General features: G+C 40.0%; 1 protein-coding gene across 1 annotated transcript in view; it reads left to right on the top strand.

Moving 5' to 3' along the window:
* Positions 1–7,386: 7,386 nt before the first annotated feature.
* Positions 7,387–19,533, top strand: part of LOC144690302 (protein disulfide-isomerase-like) — a 38,723-nt gene continuing 26,576 nt past the window's right edge. Inside the window, exons 1-6 of the mRNA XM_078557657.1 lie at positions 7,387–7,597; positions 8,691–8,897; positions 11,816–11,949; positions 12,074–12,211; positions 15,092–15,208; positions 19,055–19,180. Of these exons, the coding sequence (XP_078413783.1) occupies positions 7,387–7,597; positions 8,691–8,897; positions 11,816–11,949; positions 12,074–12,211; positions 15,092–15,208; positions 19,055–19,180 (933 nt within the window). The remainder of the gene's footprint in view (positions 7,598–8,690; positions 8,898–11,815; positions 11,950–12,073; positions 12,212–15,091; positions 15,209–19,054; positions 19,181–19,533) is intronic.

The following is a 19,533-nucleotide window of genomic DNA, read 5'->3' on the forward strand; positions in this document are numbered from 1 at the left end:
GGGCAGAAGACGAATAGATATCTTTTCCAGATTTTAAAAATGTTTCTGCATGTCAGAATAAATCGCATTATCTCAAACTCATTATAAAACTTAAAACAATTAAAATAAGAATTCATCAATGAATAATTTAAACTAACATGCTGTATGATTTTCTTGTTTATGCTTGACCATGGTCAGTTATAACTATAGTCATGATGGGAGCCTTAACAATCTGCAACTGTTTAACCGGTATTTTAATAAAGTCATCCCTGACTTGGTTCAAAATTTGGCAATATTGCTGAGAATGACATAAGCATCAGCAAATGGGATGGATATACTGCACTTATCAATGATTGCCACATGAAGCATTGCAGCTGCTGCAGAATTATAAGTTCCCATTGTTTGTTTGTTGTAAGCTGAAGTGAATGAACAATCCACCACATCAAAGCACTTGCACATATGGATAAAGTTGGTAGATTCTCACCCTTATGTCTAAATACATAGCAGGTACAATTTTGTCACACAATGACTCACTCATTAAGTTAACAAAATTAAACATTGTTCAGTTCAAAGCTAATGCCATTTAAACCCCTGAAGCAACCTTCGAAATAAAACCCAGTGCATTGTTATTAATATAGAGATGTGTCTGTGCAATGTAAAATATTTGTTTTTTGACACTACTATTCACAATTGGCTTCTTGTTGTGTATCTAGTATTTTGGCACAATATAACACAGTAGGGGGTCACTTTACGTAGCCATGTTGCCAGCATGGAACTTCGGCAATTTGTCAGCACATAGCGGAAATTTGGAGGTAACACATTTCTGATCTTAAACTTAATAGTCAGAAAATCTAAGGCAGAGTGCACGTCCATCAATGACAACATAAATTTGTGAAATTATTCTTTCCATGCCGGAATAACCATTGTTACACAATTGCTAACCTACGATAAAACTATAATAAGATGACATGACAAATCAAGGAGCAATAATTAATTGACACCATGCTTGGATTTTATTAGCTTGTAGATAATAAGAGGAAGGAAAGACTGGCGGAAGTGAGTCTGTTTTGAGATCCTGAGAAAGAGGGTGTTAGAATTGAAGACTGTGCAATGAACCTTTATCTTAGTACTGAGAATACATGGCATAGTATATTTGGTATTTTGCAGGAAGAGGAAATTCTCACAGCAGTGTATCCTCAAAAGATAGACAATGGAGGTTGCGATGAAAGGTGACAGCAATGGTGGAACCAAGGCAGAGATGGTTAAGGAGGGTCATCATATTGAGATCAGCCTATGTGGCCTTGTTACGCTTCTGGGAACCCGTCTTCAGCCACCAGGTTTTGCCTACTAATATGTATGGTTTCCAGCTTCACCAATTCCCCAGTTCCCAGCCAAGTCAGCCAATTCCCCTCAGCCAAACCTTGTTCCGCTAATGGACGAGAGTGACATAACTTAGAGTTAGCAGAAGGTTGTTTTATTTTGTAAAGTGTTTTTCTGTCATAAATGTTTAATAAATAATATTGATAAAAAATACTAGCATTAAATAGAATTTGAACATCAATTCTTTTCATCTAAGTCCAGTGGAGAACTCATCAAAATTATACAACCACCAAGCACTGATTCAGAATGTTCCAATTGGTTTAAAGGTAGGCTGTTTGGTGGAATTCACAAAAAAATAGAAGTGTGAAGAAAATTTAGCCAGAAAACATATATAACTATATTTATATATTTTATGTCTGTATTATTCATAATACATGGAGTCAAATGAGTAGAGACTACAAGCAGCAAGCACTGAGGGTGGCAAGGGTGCAGAATGTACTCTAGGTGGGGGATTTCAATGTTCATCACCAAGAAGGGCTCAGTTACAGGACTACTAAACTGGCCAAGTCCTAAATGACATAGTTGCTAGATTGGTTCTGCAGTAGGTAGTGAGGGAACCAACAAGAGGGAAAAAAATACTTGATCTCATCCTCACCAACCTGCCTGCAGCAGGTGCATCTGTCCATGACAGTATCAGTAGGAGTGATCACCACACAGTCCTTGTGGAGATGAAGACCCGTCTTCACATTGAGGATACCCTCCGTTGTGTTGTGTGGCACTACCACCGCAATAAATGGGATAGATTTCAAACAGATATAGCAACTCAAGACCAGGCAACCATGAAGCACTGTGGACCATCAGCAGCAGTAGAATTGTACTCGAACACGATCTGTAACCTCATGGCCCGGCATATCCCCCACTCTACCATTACCATCAGGGGATCAACCCTGGTTTAAAAACAGTCCAGCAGGGCATGCCTAGAGCAGCACCAGATGTACCTAAAAATGAGGTACCAACATAGTGAAGCTACAACACAGGACTACTTGCATTCCAAAAAGCATAAGCAGCAAGTGATAGACAGAGCTGAGCAATTCCACAACTAATGGATCAGATCTAAGCTCTGCAGTCCTGCCAAATCCAGTCATGAAAGGTGGTGGACAATTAAACAACTCACTGGAGGAGGAGGCTCCTCATATCCACATCCTTAATGATGAAGAAGCCCAGCATATCAGTGCAAAAGATAAGGCTGAAGCATTTGCTGCAATCTTGGAGTGGCTGGTCCATCTTGGCCTCCTCCAGAGGTCCCCAGCATCACAGATGCCAGTCTTCAGCCAATTCAATTCACTCCACGTGATATCAAGAAACTGCTGAAGGCACTGGATACTGCAAAGACTATGGGCCCTGACAATATTCCAGCAATAGTATTGAAGACTTGTGCTCCAGAACTTGCCCCAACCCTGGCCAAGCTGTTCCAGTACAGCTAGAACACTGGCATCAACCTGATAGTGTGGAAAATTGCCAGGTACGTTCTGAACACAAAAAGCCGGACAAATCCAACCTGGCCAATTACCGCCCCATCAGTCTACTCTTGATCATCAGTAAGATGATGGAATGGGTCATCAACAGTGCTATCAAGTGGTACTTGCTTAATAATAACCTGCTCACTGACACTCAACTTGGGTTCCGCCAGGGTCACTCAGCTCCTGACCTCATTACAGCCTTGGTTCAAATGTTCAAAAGAGCTAAAGTCAAGAGGTGAGGTGAGAGTGACTGCCCTTGACATCAAGGCAGCATTTGACCGAGTGTGGTATCAAGGAGCTGCAGCAAAACTGGGATCAATGGGAATCAGGGGGAAAACTCTCCACTTGTTTGAGTTATACCTAGAGCAAAGGAAGATGGGATGGCTGTTGGAGGTCAGTCATCTCAGCTCCAGGACATCACTGCAGGGGTTCCTCAGGGTAGTGTCCTCGGCCCAACCATCTTCAGCTGCTTCATCGATAACCTTCCTTCCATCATAAGGTCAGGAGTATAGATGTTCGCTGATGATTGCACAATGTTCAGCACCATTCACAACTCCTCAGATATTAAAGACGTCTGTGTCCAAATGCAGCAAGACCTGGTCAATATCTAGGTTTGGGCTGACAAGTGAAGTAACATTTGTGCCACACAAATGCCAGGCAACGACCATCTCCAACAAGAGAGAATCTAACCATTGACATTCAATGGCATTAACATTGCTGAATCCATAAGAACATAAGAAATAGGAGCAGGTGTAGGCCATTCGGCCCCTCAAGCCTGCCCCACCAATCAATAAAATCATGGCTGATCTGCCCCAGGCCTCAACTCTTTCGTGCCAGTTCCTCATAGCCCTCAACTCCCTGATATTTCAAAAATCTATCTACCTCCTCTTTAAATACTTTCAGTGATCTAGCCTCCACAACTCTCTGTGGTAGAGAATTCCAGACATTCACAACTCTCTGACAGAAGAAGTTCCTTCGCATCTCAGTTTGAAATGAGTGCCCCTTTATTCTGTGATTATGTCTCCTAATTAGAGATTCCCCCACTAGTGGAAGAACCTTCTCAACATCTACCCTGTCAAGCCCCCTCAGAATCCTGTACGTTTCAATAAGATCACCCTTCATTCTTCTAAACTCTAATCAATAAAGGCTTAAATTGTTTAGACATTCTTGACAAGTCAACACCTTTATCCCAGGAATCAGCCTAATGAATCTCTTTTGAACTGCCTCCAATGTCAGTATATCCTTTCTTAAATACAGGGATCAGAACTGTACACAGTACTCCAGGAGCGGCCTCACCAACATCCTGTACAGTTGTAACAAGACTTCCCCATTTTTAAACTCCAACCCCCTAGCAATACAGGCCAAAATGCCATTTGCATTCTTAATTACTTGCTGCATCTGCATGCTAACTTTTTGTGTTTCATGCATAAGAACGCCCAGATCCCTCTGTGCTGCACTTTTTTGGAGTCTCTCTCCATTTAAATGATAGTCTGCCTTTTGATTCTTCCTACCAAAGTGTAGGATCTCACACTTTCCTACATTAAACTCCATTTGCCAAGTTTTTGCCCACTCACTCAACCTATTGATATTTATTGATATCCCTTTGCAGGTTCCTTATGTCCTCATCACAACATGCCCTCCCACTTATTTTTGTATCGTCAGCAAATTTGGATACATTACACTCTGCCCCCTCCTCCAAGTTATTAATATAAATAGTAAATAATTGAGGCCCTAGGACTGATCCTTGTGGCACTCCATTAGTTACATCTTTCCAACCTGAAAAAGACCCATTAATCCCGACTCTCTGTCTTCTGTGTGTTACCAATCCTCAATCCATGCTAACACATTACCCCCAATACCGTGAGCTCCTATCTTGTGCAATAACCTTTTATGTGGCACCTTATCGAATGCCTTCTGGAAATCCAAATACACTACATTTACTGGTTCCCCTTTATCAACCCTGCTTGTTATATTCTCAAAGAACTCTAACAAATTTGTCAAACATGATTAACCTTTCACAAAACCATGTTGACTTTGTTTGAATGTGTTAAGCTTTTCTAAACGTCCTGCTATTTCTTCCTTAATAATGGACTCTAGCATTTTCCCAAAGACAGATGTTCGGCTGACTGCCCTATAATTTCCTGCTTTTTGTCTCCCTCCCTTCTTGAACAGGGGCATCACATTAATGTTTTTCCAATCCGCTGGGACCCTCCTGGAATCCAGTGAGTTCAGTGGAATCCAATAATTCAACAAATGCCTCTACTATCCCTGCAGCCACTTCCTTTAAAACCCTTGGGTGCAGGCCATCAAGTCCTGGCGACTTGTCTGCCTTTAGTCCCATTAGTTTGTCAAATACTTTGTCCCTCATGATAGAGACTGTTACAAGATCTTTCCTTCCATTAGCTCCTTGCTTATATAAAATCTTTGGGATGTTTATAGTGTCCTCCACTGTGAAGACCGATGCAAAATATTGATTTAAATTATCTGCCATTTCACTGTTCCCGATTATCAATTCTCCAGTCCCATTCTCCAAGAGTCCTACACTCATTTTAGCCACTCTCTCTTTTTATATACCTGTAGAAGCTCTTGCTGTTCGTTTTTATATTTGTTGCCAATTTACTTTCATAATCAATTTTCTGCCTCTTTATTAGCTTGTTAGTCATCCGCTGCTGGTTCCTAAAAAATTCCCAATCCTCTGGCCTACCACTAGTTTTAGCCACTTTGTATGCCTTAGTTTTTGGTTGGATACTTTCCTTGACACCTTTATTAACCACGGGTGGTTCATCCTTCTCATCGAGTCCTTCTTTTTGACCGGAATAAATTTTTGCTGAGCATTATGAAATATCTGCTTAAATGTCTGACACTGCTCATCCACCGACCTTCCCCTTAATCTATTTTCCCAGCCTACTTTAGACAACTCATTCTTCATGCCTCTGTAATTGCCCTTATTTAAATTGAGGACACTGGGTTGAGACCCGAGTTGCTTGCCCTCAAATTAAATTTGAAATTCTACCATGTTGTGATCGCTACCCCCTAGAGGAACCTTAACCACGATATCTCTTATTAATCCCACCTCAGTACACATTACTAGGTCTAAAATAGCCTGTTCCCGGTCCAAGAATCAATCCCTAATGCACTCTACAAATTCGTCTTCCATGTTACCCCTGACAATCTGATTTGTCCAGTCAATATGCAGATTAAAATCACCCATGACAATAGTAGCACCCTTCCTACACGCCTCCATTGTTTCTCAATTTATACTTTGTCCTAAAGTGAGGCAACTCTTCAGAGGCCTGTAGATGACTCCTGCCTGTGAGTTCTTCCCCTTGCTATTCCTTATTTCCACCAAACTGATTCCACATCATGATCTATTGCACCTATATCAATACTCACCACCGCACTGATACCTTCCTTTATTAAAAAGCTACCCCACCTCTTTTTCCTTTTTGCCTATTATTTTGGAATGGCGAATACCCTTGAATATTGAATATTTAATCCCCCACTATCAACATCCTGGGGGTTACCATTGGCCAGAAACTGAACTGGACTAGCTGTATAAATACGGTGGCTACAAGAGCAGGTCAGAGACTAGGAATCCTGTGGCAAGTAACTCACCTCCTGACTCCCCAAAGCCTGTCCACCAGCTAGCTACAAGACTTCAGGAGTGTGATGGAATACTCTCCACTTGCCTGGAGCTCCAACAACGCTTGAGAAGCTTAACATCATCCAGGACAAAGCAACCCGCTTGAATGGCACCCCATCCACAAACATTCACTCTCTCCACCACTGATGCACAGTAGCAGCAGTGTGTACCATCTACAAGGTTCACTGCAGGAACTCACCGAGACTCCTTAGGCTGCACCTTCCAAATCCACGACCACTATTATCTAGAAGGACAAGGGCAGCAGATAGGAGCACCACCACCTGTAAGTTCCCCTCCAAGTCATCCACCGTCCTGCCTTGGAAATATATCACCATTATTTCACTGTGGCTGAGTCAAAATCCTGGAACTCCCTCCCTAATAGCACTGTGGGTGTACCCATCACATGGACTGCAGTGGTTCAAGAAGGCAGCTCACCACCACCTTCCCAAGGGCAACTAGGGATGGGCAATGAATGCTGGCCCAGCGAGCAACGCTCACATCCAACGAACGAATGAAAAAAATGACCAAAATTACTGGCGATTATATATAGTAAATGGCACCTCAAACCATCTAGAAATATATTTTTTATACTCTAAAATAGTGACTAAATTGTAATGTAATGAGATACATCTTAAATTCAGGAGGGCAACTTTTAATGAATGAAGTTATTTCAGCAGTTGAACACTGATAAACTGAGATTACCTTTGTGGAAGTTTTTCTTTGCCACGATTATGTGCTGTGATCCTACATCATACCTGAAACATACTACAATGTAAAGATCGTCCTTTTGTATGGTAATGCATCAGTAATTTTATTATAACTACAAACCAGTAATAATATTCCACGAGGTGTAGTCAGGCAGGCGTCACGTTGGCCTTGGCTTTATCAGCGCTGCTTGTGGGCAGCGTGCTGTTCCTCATCACCATGACCAAGCTGTGCATCTTAATGCTGCTCCTCGCCTTCCTTTCCACTGCGAAGGCCGAAGAAACTGAGCTAAATGAGCCGTCACCATCAAAGGAAGATGCCGAAGAAGTCGTTTCTGACGAGATTGCTGAAGATCAGGACGTTTTGGTGCTGAACAAGCACAATTTCGCGAGAGCACTAAAGGAGAACAAATACCTCCTGGTGGAATTTTGTAAGTAAGAAGTCAAAACTCATTTGCAAGCTTCACGTGCTTGAAAGTCAAAACAAAACTTTCGTGACAAACCATGTGCGTGCAAATATCCATATAACATTCTACCATAAAAAATGACAGCTCATACTTCCGAACTCGTTATGTAATTTGTACATTCAGCTAATTAAGTAACACACAATTGACACTATCTGAAAATAATTGTGTTGGAAATTAATATATAGTTGGTTGATTATAAATGTAACCTAATACTTTATCCATGCATAATTACAATTCGGGTCTGTGTAATCATTTGTACCTGTGAGGATGAGGTCAAACTGGTGCTTCTAGGATTCCTCGAAGAGATATCATTGATCTCTTCAATAATGTTGTGAAGCGAAGAACTGCTAAAATATCTGACACATGTTCCAGGATCTACCGAAAGATTCTGCCTTGTTATTACTTTGTAAAAGTAAAAATGTGAGCATCAAAAGTCACTGTAATTCAGTGCTACTCCCGTGATCAAAGCCTACCTGGCTTGGCAGCAGAAATGTCAAGATTGCACTAACACTGATGTGGCAACATGGTACCTTATTGTGCATTACAAATTCTTCATGCTGACTGCCCAGTATGAATCCACGATAAAAGTAACTGAACTTAATGTGTAGCCTGGCTGTACTTGCAAATACTAGGAACTGTGCAAAGGAATTGATAGCCAGCTACTGTTTCTTATGTGCATTTCAAACAACCCCTTGTTACAACTGACCTGCCCAATGAAGTTATGGATAGAATCATAGAATTATTCTGAGCAAACAAAAATATAATTCTAGAACTTAGCTACTTTATTTTGAAGAAAACAAGTTAATTGAGCTATGCTTTATGTTTACTTTATCCCTCAGTTAAAAATTAAGTCCTTTTACACTGGTTTAACCCTCAGTATTTAATTCCGTCAAGGTGTATTTACTCTATTGTTTTCTATGGTAGAGCATTTGACTGAAAAAACAAAACAAGAAAGCTGCAGCTTTTTTTCTGAAGGCTGAATGTTTGTCCCCCGATGTGTAGCGTTTCAGTGAATTATTTGTCTTAAGGTTGATATTTCCGCATCTCCTCCTTAAAGATGCCCCTTGGTGTGGACACTGTAAGAGTTTGGAACCAGAATATGCCAATGCTGCAGGGCAGCTGAAGAATGAATCTTCGGAATTAAAACTCGCCAAGGTAGATGCCGTAGAAGAGAAGGAGCTTGGTTCAGAGTTTGGTATCCAAGGCTATCCAACATTAAAGTTTTTTAAGGATAGTGACAGAAAAACTCCAATTGACTACACAGGTAATATGATTCTCATCAGATATTTACCGGCTTCAAATTGAATAAATAATGAAAGACAGTTTAATTTAGAGACAGTTCTGGATAAAGGGAGTATAACAATGAATAAAATGAGTGAAGGGCGTGCACTGAGTAAAATTTACCTTTTAACCTCATAAAGTTTAAAAGTGAAACCCGAGAACTCTATAACCAGAATCTGAATTCCTATGTTTATATTATTTTTGTTTAAGCAGTGGGAGATAGTGTATACCACAAAATAAATCATGTCTACCTACAGTCAGTTTCAGGAAGAGCCAGCCTAAACTTTGCATTACATCACTCTTTTGACAAGAGTGTCTGAGTCCTTGAGTGCCTGCTGTATATTCGAAGGGGTGACAACTTACACATTTTCTTAACTCACCTATAATCAACTTCAATTCACAGATAATTAACACTAAAAAAGTTGTTCATTTAAACTTACTCAATCCCTTTTTAAGGCACTCAGTGGAGATCTCCCTTCATCCCAACTAACCAGTCTTCTTCTATTTGGTATTCACTTTTTATTCTTTCATGGGATGTGGGTGTCACTAGCAAAGCCAGCATTTATTACCCATCCTTATTTGCCCTTGAACTGAGGTTAGGCCATTTCAGAGGGCAGTTAAGAGTCAACCACATTATTGCGGATATGGTGTCACATATAGTCCAGGATGGGAGATTTCCTTCCAAAGGATATTAATGAGCCCAATGGGTTTTTAACCGCAAAAAAAATAGCTTTGACTAGCTTTCAATTCCAGGTTTATTCATTAATTGAATTAGCCAGCTGCTATGATGGTGGTTTGAACCCATCTCCCCAGAGCATGAAGTCTAGGTCTCTGGATTACAAGGCCAGTGACATTACCACTGCACCACCATCTCCCATTACATAGTACTCACTTCCATATATCCTGGTCATGTGGCATCCTTCACTGTTCCCATAGTAATCTATACATTGTATTTGAAAGATCATGGACTCTCTTTAGTTGAATCAAAAATGATTGCTACAGCCATGGATTTACTTTCTGGAATAGAATAAACATTTTATAAATATAGGTTAGAGTAGACAGGTACAATCTCTTGGACACCTAACATGAAGTTTTAATACTACGGCTAGTCCAGGAAACTGCTGTGTTTGAGCGCTAGCCATCGAGGTGCAAGTGAATCCCTCAGACTTTGCCTGCTAACTTGGACATCCTATGACCATAGGGTAGGAGTGTTTCTACTACAAACGATGGATCATTAACATATTTTTGTCCATATTTTTCCCAGAGATCATTTTTGTATTAATAACTTCTCTGTGCCCTAAGGTAAGGGCTGTTAATTCAGGGAGTTAGCACTGGGTTTCCATTCCATTCTCAGGTCAGGTTTAATACAGTTAAGTTGAGAGCAGTATTCCATCCACTCTGCCCTTGTCTTGGTCTCTGCTTCAACCCCAAAATATAGGGGGAGTTTTAACAGGGGTGGGATTGGGAGCAGGTGGAGGGATTGAAGGACCAAAAACGGGAAGCACGTCAGGAAGCTGACTCTAACCCGCTGACTTCCGGCGTTTATTCAGATGGGACAAAGGGCAGACATCCAACCTGCTCCCAGGAGGTGAGTTGACATTTTAAATAGGTTAATGAGGCTGGAAGCCTCAGCTTTAACCTGTTCTGCAGGTTTAACTGTGACCAACCAGTTTTCCCTGGCAGCTGCAGCAAGGGTAGGAGAGCCATGGGGAGGATTGTTTCTGGGCCAATGAGGTACAGTCGTGCTTTCTCCAGTCCCTCCAAGCTCTCCCCTCAACCAACAGAAAACCCATCCATACAAAACCCTCCCCTGCACCCCCCCAATTGGACCTACAGAACCAGACCCCCTCCCTTGGGTCTAGGATCAGACTCCCTCCCCCAGGATTATATGCCCCTCCATCACTACTCCAGGAGCCAGAAATCAAAGCATCCCTCCCAAGGTCAGGGCTCCCACTTACCTGATTCTGTGGCCTCTTCTCCAGCGAGCGGGGAAAGTCTTAATTCCAGGATTCCTGCCCACTACTTGGCCACCCGACTCCTGGTGTCAAAAAGTTAAAAATTCTTTCCTCTCACAACTGAAGTTGTAAGTTTCACCACAGAAGAGTATTGCTGTTGCACTGGTGTGGCACTTGGGTACTAATGATATGGCCAGTTAATGCCAAATTAGGGGCCATTTTTATTGTAAACCCATGCACACTACCAAAGCATATTTTACACTTTATATTGTCCCTTAGAGCTAGAAGAATGGATTCATCTCATCAGACTGAAGTGGACTTGAATCCAGGCCCCAGAGACAAAAAGCCTGTGTCTATTCCACTGAGACACCCATTTGCAAGACATAGAATGGCCTAGAATGTACATTATAGAAACAGACCATCCAATCCATCTAATCCATGCTGGTGTCTATGCTGCACATGAACCTGCTCCCACCCTAATCAGACTATTTCCACTTGATAACATCCTATTAACCTTTGTAAACCTTTCCTTTTTTAACTAACAGCCCCTTTATGGTTTCATTCTTATGAATTTTAATGTAAACGATTCCCTGGGTATTAGAATATTCCCTCAGGATTGCATTCTATTTCATGAAAGAGATTATTGTCACAATTTTAATTTGTAATTACACCTCACAGAGATGCATTAGTTGTTCTCACATCTCAATACATGTCACTTTATCTACCCCTGTTAATGGACTGACCCATCACATTTGTTCAAATTTTGTAGACTTTTTTCAGAAACTAATTTCTTCTTAGAGTAATCAGTAAGAGAAGTCATTGTAGTTAAGGGGCTTAAAGTACTACAGTGAAGCAACTGTTGGTTATAGACACATTCACCAATGATTTTGGATTACTTGAACCACAACATATGTTGATATTCAGCTGATGGTTTATGTTCCTTCAGGGGAAAGAAATGCCAAAGGCATTATCAGCTGGCTAAAAAGAAGAACCAGTCCTAGCTATACATTCCTGGAGAGTGTAGCTGAAGTTGAAAAGTTTATTGACTCAGCCGAGGTTGTCATCATTGGCTTTTTCAAGGTAATCATTTTATTTGCACAGATTTTCAAAAATCTTGTAAGATAAACGTATAATTATTCAGACTTACATAGTCCTTGCTACACTGGAGCATCTTACAGAACTGATTTTGCATTTCTTTTTTGAGGACCTTGAAAATGATGATGTGAAAACATTTTCAGAGACAGCAAATGATGTGGTGGAAATACCATTTGCTATCAGCACCGATGTAAAAATTTTAGAAAAATATGGCATATCAAAGAAATCCATAGCACTGTTCAAAAAGGTAAGTTGTGTTAATGTAGCTGTTTCATTTGGAAAAACAGTTGGCATTTGGCGAACACATACTTGATCCAATTATAGGCCACCCATTTATTAGTCATTCTCCTTTAATTTAATTGTACCGTGCCTGAACGAACCATACAGCCTTCCCAGTTTACTAACCTCTCCCCACTTAATTGCACAGTCTCTGAAGCTATTGGTTGGCGCACAAAATATGTGGTGGAGTTAATATGAAATGCAATAAATAGGATGTAAAGTATACATTTATGTGGGACTTCATTTTTTTTCTTTCAGTTGTGCTTCTAAATTCATTTTGAAAAGAGCTGTAACCAAAAATGTATACATTTAAAAGAATTTCTACTGTTGATAGGAATCCTGAGCAAATCTTAATTCTGAATTAAACACATTTCATTCAGCCATAGAAGGAAATCACAAAGTGGAAGGACACAGGGTCACACCTGTCTCCCTTCACTGTGGTATTGATGGTTCTCAATCATTGCTAGGCTGTAGAGGAGTGAGTACCAGGGGAGGGGTCTGGAGTTGAGACCTGGCACTTTCCATAGAGAGCCACAATTGCATTAGCCACAATTGAAATACAATTAATATAGTTCTGTACCCAATTTTGGAGAAAATTCTCCTTTATATAGAAGATCATGAAGTGAAAAAATCCCCCTTTTGCAGCCACAGATAGAGCAATTCAAGTCTTAAATCAACTGCTTCTATTTGAAAATCTTCAGTATCAGCCTTCTTGAAGCTCCGCTCCTGAGGTACTGATCACCTTTCTGTTTTACCTTTAGTGATCTATAAATGTTAGAAAGTGTATTATGCAGAGGAGGAGGGAGGAAGAGACAGGGCCAAGTTAAGTGTGAAAGAAGGAGGGAGAGTCTTTCTTAATGCTAATATCAGTTCAATTAAAAATGGCATTATGAAACTATGCATCTTAACTATTACATTGACATTTAGAAAAGTAAATCGGCAATTATTGTATGCTTCTATGGGCGAAAGAGAGACATATAGAGAAAGGCAGACATAGAGTGTCTTCTTCATTCTAATTTGATTTCTTTAAACAACGTAAATACTTCAGTTGAATTATGAAAGCAGACAAAGCCCCTTTGAACAAAATAGATGAGAAGGGAGTGTGAGAGGAAAATTGAGGAAGAAGAAAACAGATTGAGGCTGAGGGAAATCCTGTCCTTGAGGATAGTTAGTGGAGATAGGGAGGAGTGAATGGAGGGTTGAGGATAAAGTGAGTGATTGTGGAACAAGGAGGAGGGCAGAATATATGGATGGCTGTGTAGTTCAAAGGGGAAGAGAATAAATATGGGAGTGAGGGCTGAGGAGATGCACAAGTGATTGAGAAGAACATAAAAAGAAGCTGCAGAAGGTAATATTTTCCCCCAAACCTAACCCAAATGTAGCCAACATTCCTTGGTGGCAAACAAGGGGAAGGGTGAAGCATAAGACAATAGAAAGAAGCAGAAGAGATGAGACAGAAAGAAAAAGCAACAACAGAACAAAGACAATTAAGAAAATGACCACAAGCTCCAAGTTATTTAGTTCAATTTCCTGGAAGATTGTTTAGTCATCCGTTATATTTTCTATCCGTGTTGTACATTCCTGACTTGGGGAAAATCATTCTCTGACATACAGCTGCTGCTGCATATTTCTACCAAGTATTAGAGCTTCATAAATCCCAGGACTGCAGATCCCCATCCTTTTACCAATTTTAAAATTCTAATCCTTGTTTTAAATCACTCCTTGGTCTTGCACCTCCCTATCAATGTAACGTCGCACAGCCCCTCCAGGATTTCTGCATTCCTCCAATTCCGAGCATTTGTACATCCCGGATTTACTTTTCTCGACCATTCCAAAATGTCCTTCATAAACCCTTCTGCCTTGCGGCCTCTCTCATTTCCTTTAAGAAATCTTACTTTTTTGATGAAGCTTTTGGTCACTTGTTCTAATACCTCTTCATCTGGCTGGCTGTCAAATTTTGTTTGACAATTGCTCCTGTGAAATACCTTGGGACATCTTACATTGTTGAAGGTGCTATCTAAATGTGAGTTGTTGTTGTATAGACTCACTAATGCATTCTGATTGAAATTAGCTTTGCCCTGACTTTCAGTGGACAAAACTACAGGAAATCGATTTGTAGCCAATATATGTCAAGCTGACTTAAATATCCAGAAACTAAAGCATGGTTATATTTGATTGGACCTGTCAACCACTTAATAGCATCAATTGCTGCTTTTCCAAAAGCATATGTTTAAACTATGCCTGAAACCGAGAACTGAGGTTAGTTATTTGTTGCACTGCTGTTGCCCGTTATAACATAGTGATCTCAGATTTTTCATCCTGACTGGCAGCCTTAACCTTGTCCACACTGTGTGTTTATCTTCAAGCTGTGGGACCGTTTTGTGGATGCACTTTGGACCTATAAAGAATAGATTGGACTCCTTTCTAAATGATATAAAGCTAGGAACAGTGGAGGTCTGAAGAGACTTGGTGGCGGGGGAGGGGGTGTTCTTTAAAACTGAGATTGATAGATTTTTGTTAACAAAGGTATTAAGGGATAAGGGAAAAGGCAGGTATATTGAGTTAGGTCATAGAATGACAGAATAGGCTCAAGGGGTTAATTAGCCTACTCCTGTTCCTATTTCTGTAACTGTGCCGATTACAGAAACAAAACCTTAAGCATTTGTTAGCAATATTTGCTGATGGTCCAGTGTGTGGAAAGAACCTGCATACGTAAATTGTGTAGAAATACAAATTCCAAAAAATTAAATAACATAACTATTCATTGTGTATGAACACATGCATTTGTATTTGATTAACAGTGAATTCTTTGGCTGAATGTAACTTTAACATGTTCTTGTTTTCTTAGTTTGATGATCGGCGAGCAGACTTCGAAATCCAGGAAGAAACTGGTTTGACTAAGGAGGAATTCAGTAAATTTATCAGGATTAATAAAATGCACTTTGTAACTGAGTTTACCAAAGAGGTATGTTATGTAACGCTTTCGTTATTTTGGTTCTGAAAGGAATATATTTAGATGTTATTGAAGCAAAATACTGCAGATACTGGAAATCTGAAATAAAAACAGAAAATGCTGGAGATACCCAGCAGACTGGGCAGCATCTGTGCAGAGAGAAAAAGAGACTTAACGTTTCAGGTCAGTGACGTTTCACCATTAGCTCTAATGTGTCTGATTGATTAATCAAATTTGCCAATTATACCAAATTATGAAGACTTACAAATAAATGGTTGCCGAGGAACTAGGCAGGGCAGAATATTTAATCAAAAAGTGAGAGAGTGTTTAAGGCAGAAAAATACAAAGTGTCGAATCTGGGGAAGGACAACACACAGTGGGAGTACAAGGTAACCAGCTAAATCTGTGCAATTTAGTGAATGCACTTTTGAACATCAACACCATGTGCATTGGTGGTGAAGGAACATCAAAAAGATGCTGGGAATTGTAGTTTGACGAATGAAACACACATCCCAGGAAACAATCATTCATTTGTACAAAACATTGGTCTCTCCCACCTTGAATGTTGTGTACAGTTCTAGGAACTGGACCATAGTAGAGTTATCCCGATCTTGGATGGAATATGAAGAAAGGTAAAGACCATTAAAGTTGGGTTTTTGTTGATGGTCTGATAGCCCAAGTTTTACCTAGAGTTTATAGGTTTTATTGCAAGAGTTAAATATACAGGAAGGATGACTGGGGAGAAATTGGATCTCAAAAACCCAGGTACATTCAATGAAAATCAATAAAAATAAACTTTTATTTTGTAGGTTGCTGATACTCAAGAAACAAACAAGGGGATTTAAAATAACAAAATGAAAACCCACAACTATTTACACTGTATTTATGAGGCTCACCATCATTGGTGCAAATTTCTTCAGGGCTCCTCCTGCTCTGCCACAGTAACTTTGGCAGAGGTTTTGGCATAAGCCGTGTTTATACTGGCAAACAGAGTTTCTGCTGAAGGTACTGCAGCAGAATGGGAGGAGCCTCAAGGCAAATCACCCCAGACCCTTGCTCAATCTCTAAATAATTTAAAGGCTTATATTTATTGTCTAAAATGATACTATGATGATGAAATTGTTATTTTATCGGAAGGGAAGAGTGTTGACCTTGGTTTTTAGCAACCTGTGCAACCGGTGTGTGAGCTGAGTCAACATTTGATTAAAGACCATAGCTTTCACCCTCAGAGCAGCACTGAAAGGCGATCCAACTCTCCTTATAAAACTCTAAATTATGCAGTCTTCAATTCCTTTCCTGTCAAAAATCAGGTTCAGATATGTACATTATATCAGAGATGTCAGAATGCCATGTACAGCATGGAATATACATGCTGAATCGTTGATATGGTGCATGTATGTCTCGGACCTTCATCTCTTTGTAAGAATGCAATGGTTTCAAAGATTTTTTCCCTAAAATTTGTGAGGAAATTTAGTTTTAACTGATAATCACTTCAAATTAAGTCAGTGAACGCATTGGTAGAAGTCACAAAAAACACACTTTTAATAATCCCTAAATAAAGTCAGCCAAGTTGCTAAATGAGATCGGGCATTCGAATTGTAAGAAAAGTTAAGGAATGGGAAAAACATTGGGAAGAAAGATGATTTAGAGATGACCTAGTTAACATTCCTGAAGGAATACTTAAGTTGGGTCCCAGAAAACGTTCAATTGTAACACAAACTGTAAGACAAGATGCCATTGATTCAAGTGCAGATGCAAAAGGGGACTATGTCGTTAACTTATAACTTCTTTACGCAGAAGGTATACATGCAATGGCCTACCCAAATACTGGATGTTGAACATTTGAAGAGAGTGACTATTTTTTTTAAGACACTATGATAGATATGTTAAGGGAGAGTCAAACCTTTGCTAATGACCTGATGAATGGTAAAAATCTTTTACAGTCCTGTCTGACAGCATTTGTGGAGAGAGAAACAGAGCTAACGCTTCAGGTCGATGACCTCTCATCAGAATTGGGAAAAGTTAGAAATATGATAGATTTTAAGCAGGTGAAATGGGGGAGGATGGGAAAGAACAACAGAGAAGGTTTGTGATGGGGCGGAAGGCAGGAGAAATTAAATGGCAAAAGAGTTGGTGGTGCAGGGCAAAAAGGAGTAGTAATGGAACTTTTACGATCCCCATGGGGGAACCATAAACCAAAATAACCAAATTTACTGTATGACGCCCAAATGAAGAAATTACAAACAAGATTCCACTTTTTGCAGCTTTTACTTTAATACAAATCAGAACCAACATAAATTAAACATGAATTAACAGGCAAATGCTACTTCAAATAAAAAGGTAAATTTCACTTTAAATAGTCGATACAACAAAGATATGTCTTACACTGCCATAAGCACCCACATCACTCCCTGCAGACAAGTAGCACCACATGTAGTTCCAGAATTCTCTAACTCGGCCTCTGGTACGTAGGATCTTTCACTTTCCCACTCAATGAATTTTGCCCTCGAGTCAAGTTCACAAGCAGCCATATTTCATCAAGGTCCCCGGCGACAGTCGTCACCCAAACGGCCCAGTCCTGCACAACCTCCACCATGCTAGCCTTGATGGCACAGATTCCCCAGAAACTCCTTTATCTGAACCCTTTAATAAACCCTGTTAAATAGCCTGGTTGGCTCTGGCAAACCTGAAGTAGCAGCAGTAAAACTGTCTAGTTCACTATCTCTGCTCTAATTCTGCCTTTGGCTTTCTGTCCTATTTAACTGTATTACACACACACAGCTCCTTGTAAAAGTGCTTTCTCTGTGCTCCCTTTTGTTTGCAGCTCTCATTTGTATCTACCAGCCACATGGCTTCTCTCTTAACTTCTTTCCTGTTGGTACTGCTTTCAGGTCAGCGGTCGCCAGGTCACGTGGACCAGCATGTCTTATTATGCAAGGAGATTACAATGGATCTCTTTGCAATTGATGAAAACTCTTAAAAGTGCCGTTCTAACATTCTTAAAAACAATTACCGATTCCATAGGCTCTTTAAAGAAATTTCATATTTTCTTTACTGTACTGCTTCTGGGTCAAAGGTCATCATGGAACATGGAAGGGGAACAAAAGATGTGTCCAGAGGAGGTGTGAGTGACAGAATAATGTACAGCTGGTGTCAAATAGCAAAGATAGGAGATAAACACCATTAAGACTGAAACATGCAAAGCACAGGAAACAAAATGGAGGCAGAGATTACAGTCTGAAACTGTTGAACTCAATGTTGAGTCTGGAAGGCTGCAAAGTGTCAATCAAAATTGCAGGAAATGCAACACCTGTCCTTTTACCTCCTGTCTCTTCACCGGCCAAGGCCTCAAACACGCTTTCCAAAGTGAAACAGCGATTTACATCTACTTTCAATTTAGTATACTGTACTTGCTGCCCACAATGCGGTCTGCTGTACACTGGGGAGAGCAAAGACAGATTGGATGGCTACCTTTGGAATACCTCCATTTAGTCTGCAAACATGACCCTGAGCTCCTGGTGGCCTGTCATTTTAATCTTCCACCTTGTTGTCACTCTGATCTCTCTGTCCTCGGCTTGCTGCAGTGTTCCAATGCAAACTCAATGAATGCTCAAGGAACAGCACTTCATCTTTCCATTAGGCACTGTTTTTCATTCTGTAAGATTTAGCATTACTAAGAATTGGGGAGAGTGGCACTTTAATATGCATCATTGAATGGTTAGAATGAACATTGATGGACCTTTTGTAACACTTGCTTTTCAATTGTTATCAATTGTCTTTTCGCTGCAAAGAACCTGTTTTTGTATTTGTATATTTATAACGTTTGGCAAGCATCACCCCTGATGTTTAATTTTACAGAATAATGCTAACATTTTTGATGCTAAAATTGACATCCACATCCTGTTGTTCATCAACAAGACAATTGAGGAGCACAATCAGCTACTGAAGAACTTTAGAGATGCTGCAGTTTCCTTCAGAGGCAAGGTATAGAACCTTCTGTTCATTGCCTGTTAACCCCCACAACTATTTCCCAATAAACCATTAAAAAATGTTTAAAGAGGTAATGAAAGGGTTTTGTTTCTTCCTCATCCCCATCTTCATTTAGAAACATATAGCCTTTGCTAGTTTTGAGTATGAAAATCAATGAGTTTCAAAAATATGTTTTTGTATCTGAATCTGAGGATCTGCTAACTCGTTCTAATATCGTTTTGAAAAGTTGTTTCTATTTGAATATTTGACTCGGTTCCAGAGCTGCTAAACATGAATTATAACTCTAGCAGTGCCAAGATAGTAAAGCTTTGTAGTGGTAACAATTCTATAATTTGGAAATGTTATTG

The sequence above is a fragment of the Cetorhinus maximus genome, chromosome 15, assembly GCF_964194155.1.
Source record: "Cetorhinus maximus chromosome 15, sCetMax3.hap1.1, whole genome shotgun sequence".
Taxonomy (NCBI): Eukaryota; Metazoa; Chordata; class Chondrichthyes; order Lamniformes; family Cetorhinidae; genus Cetorhinus; species Cetorhinus maximus.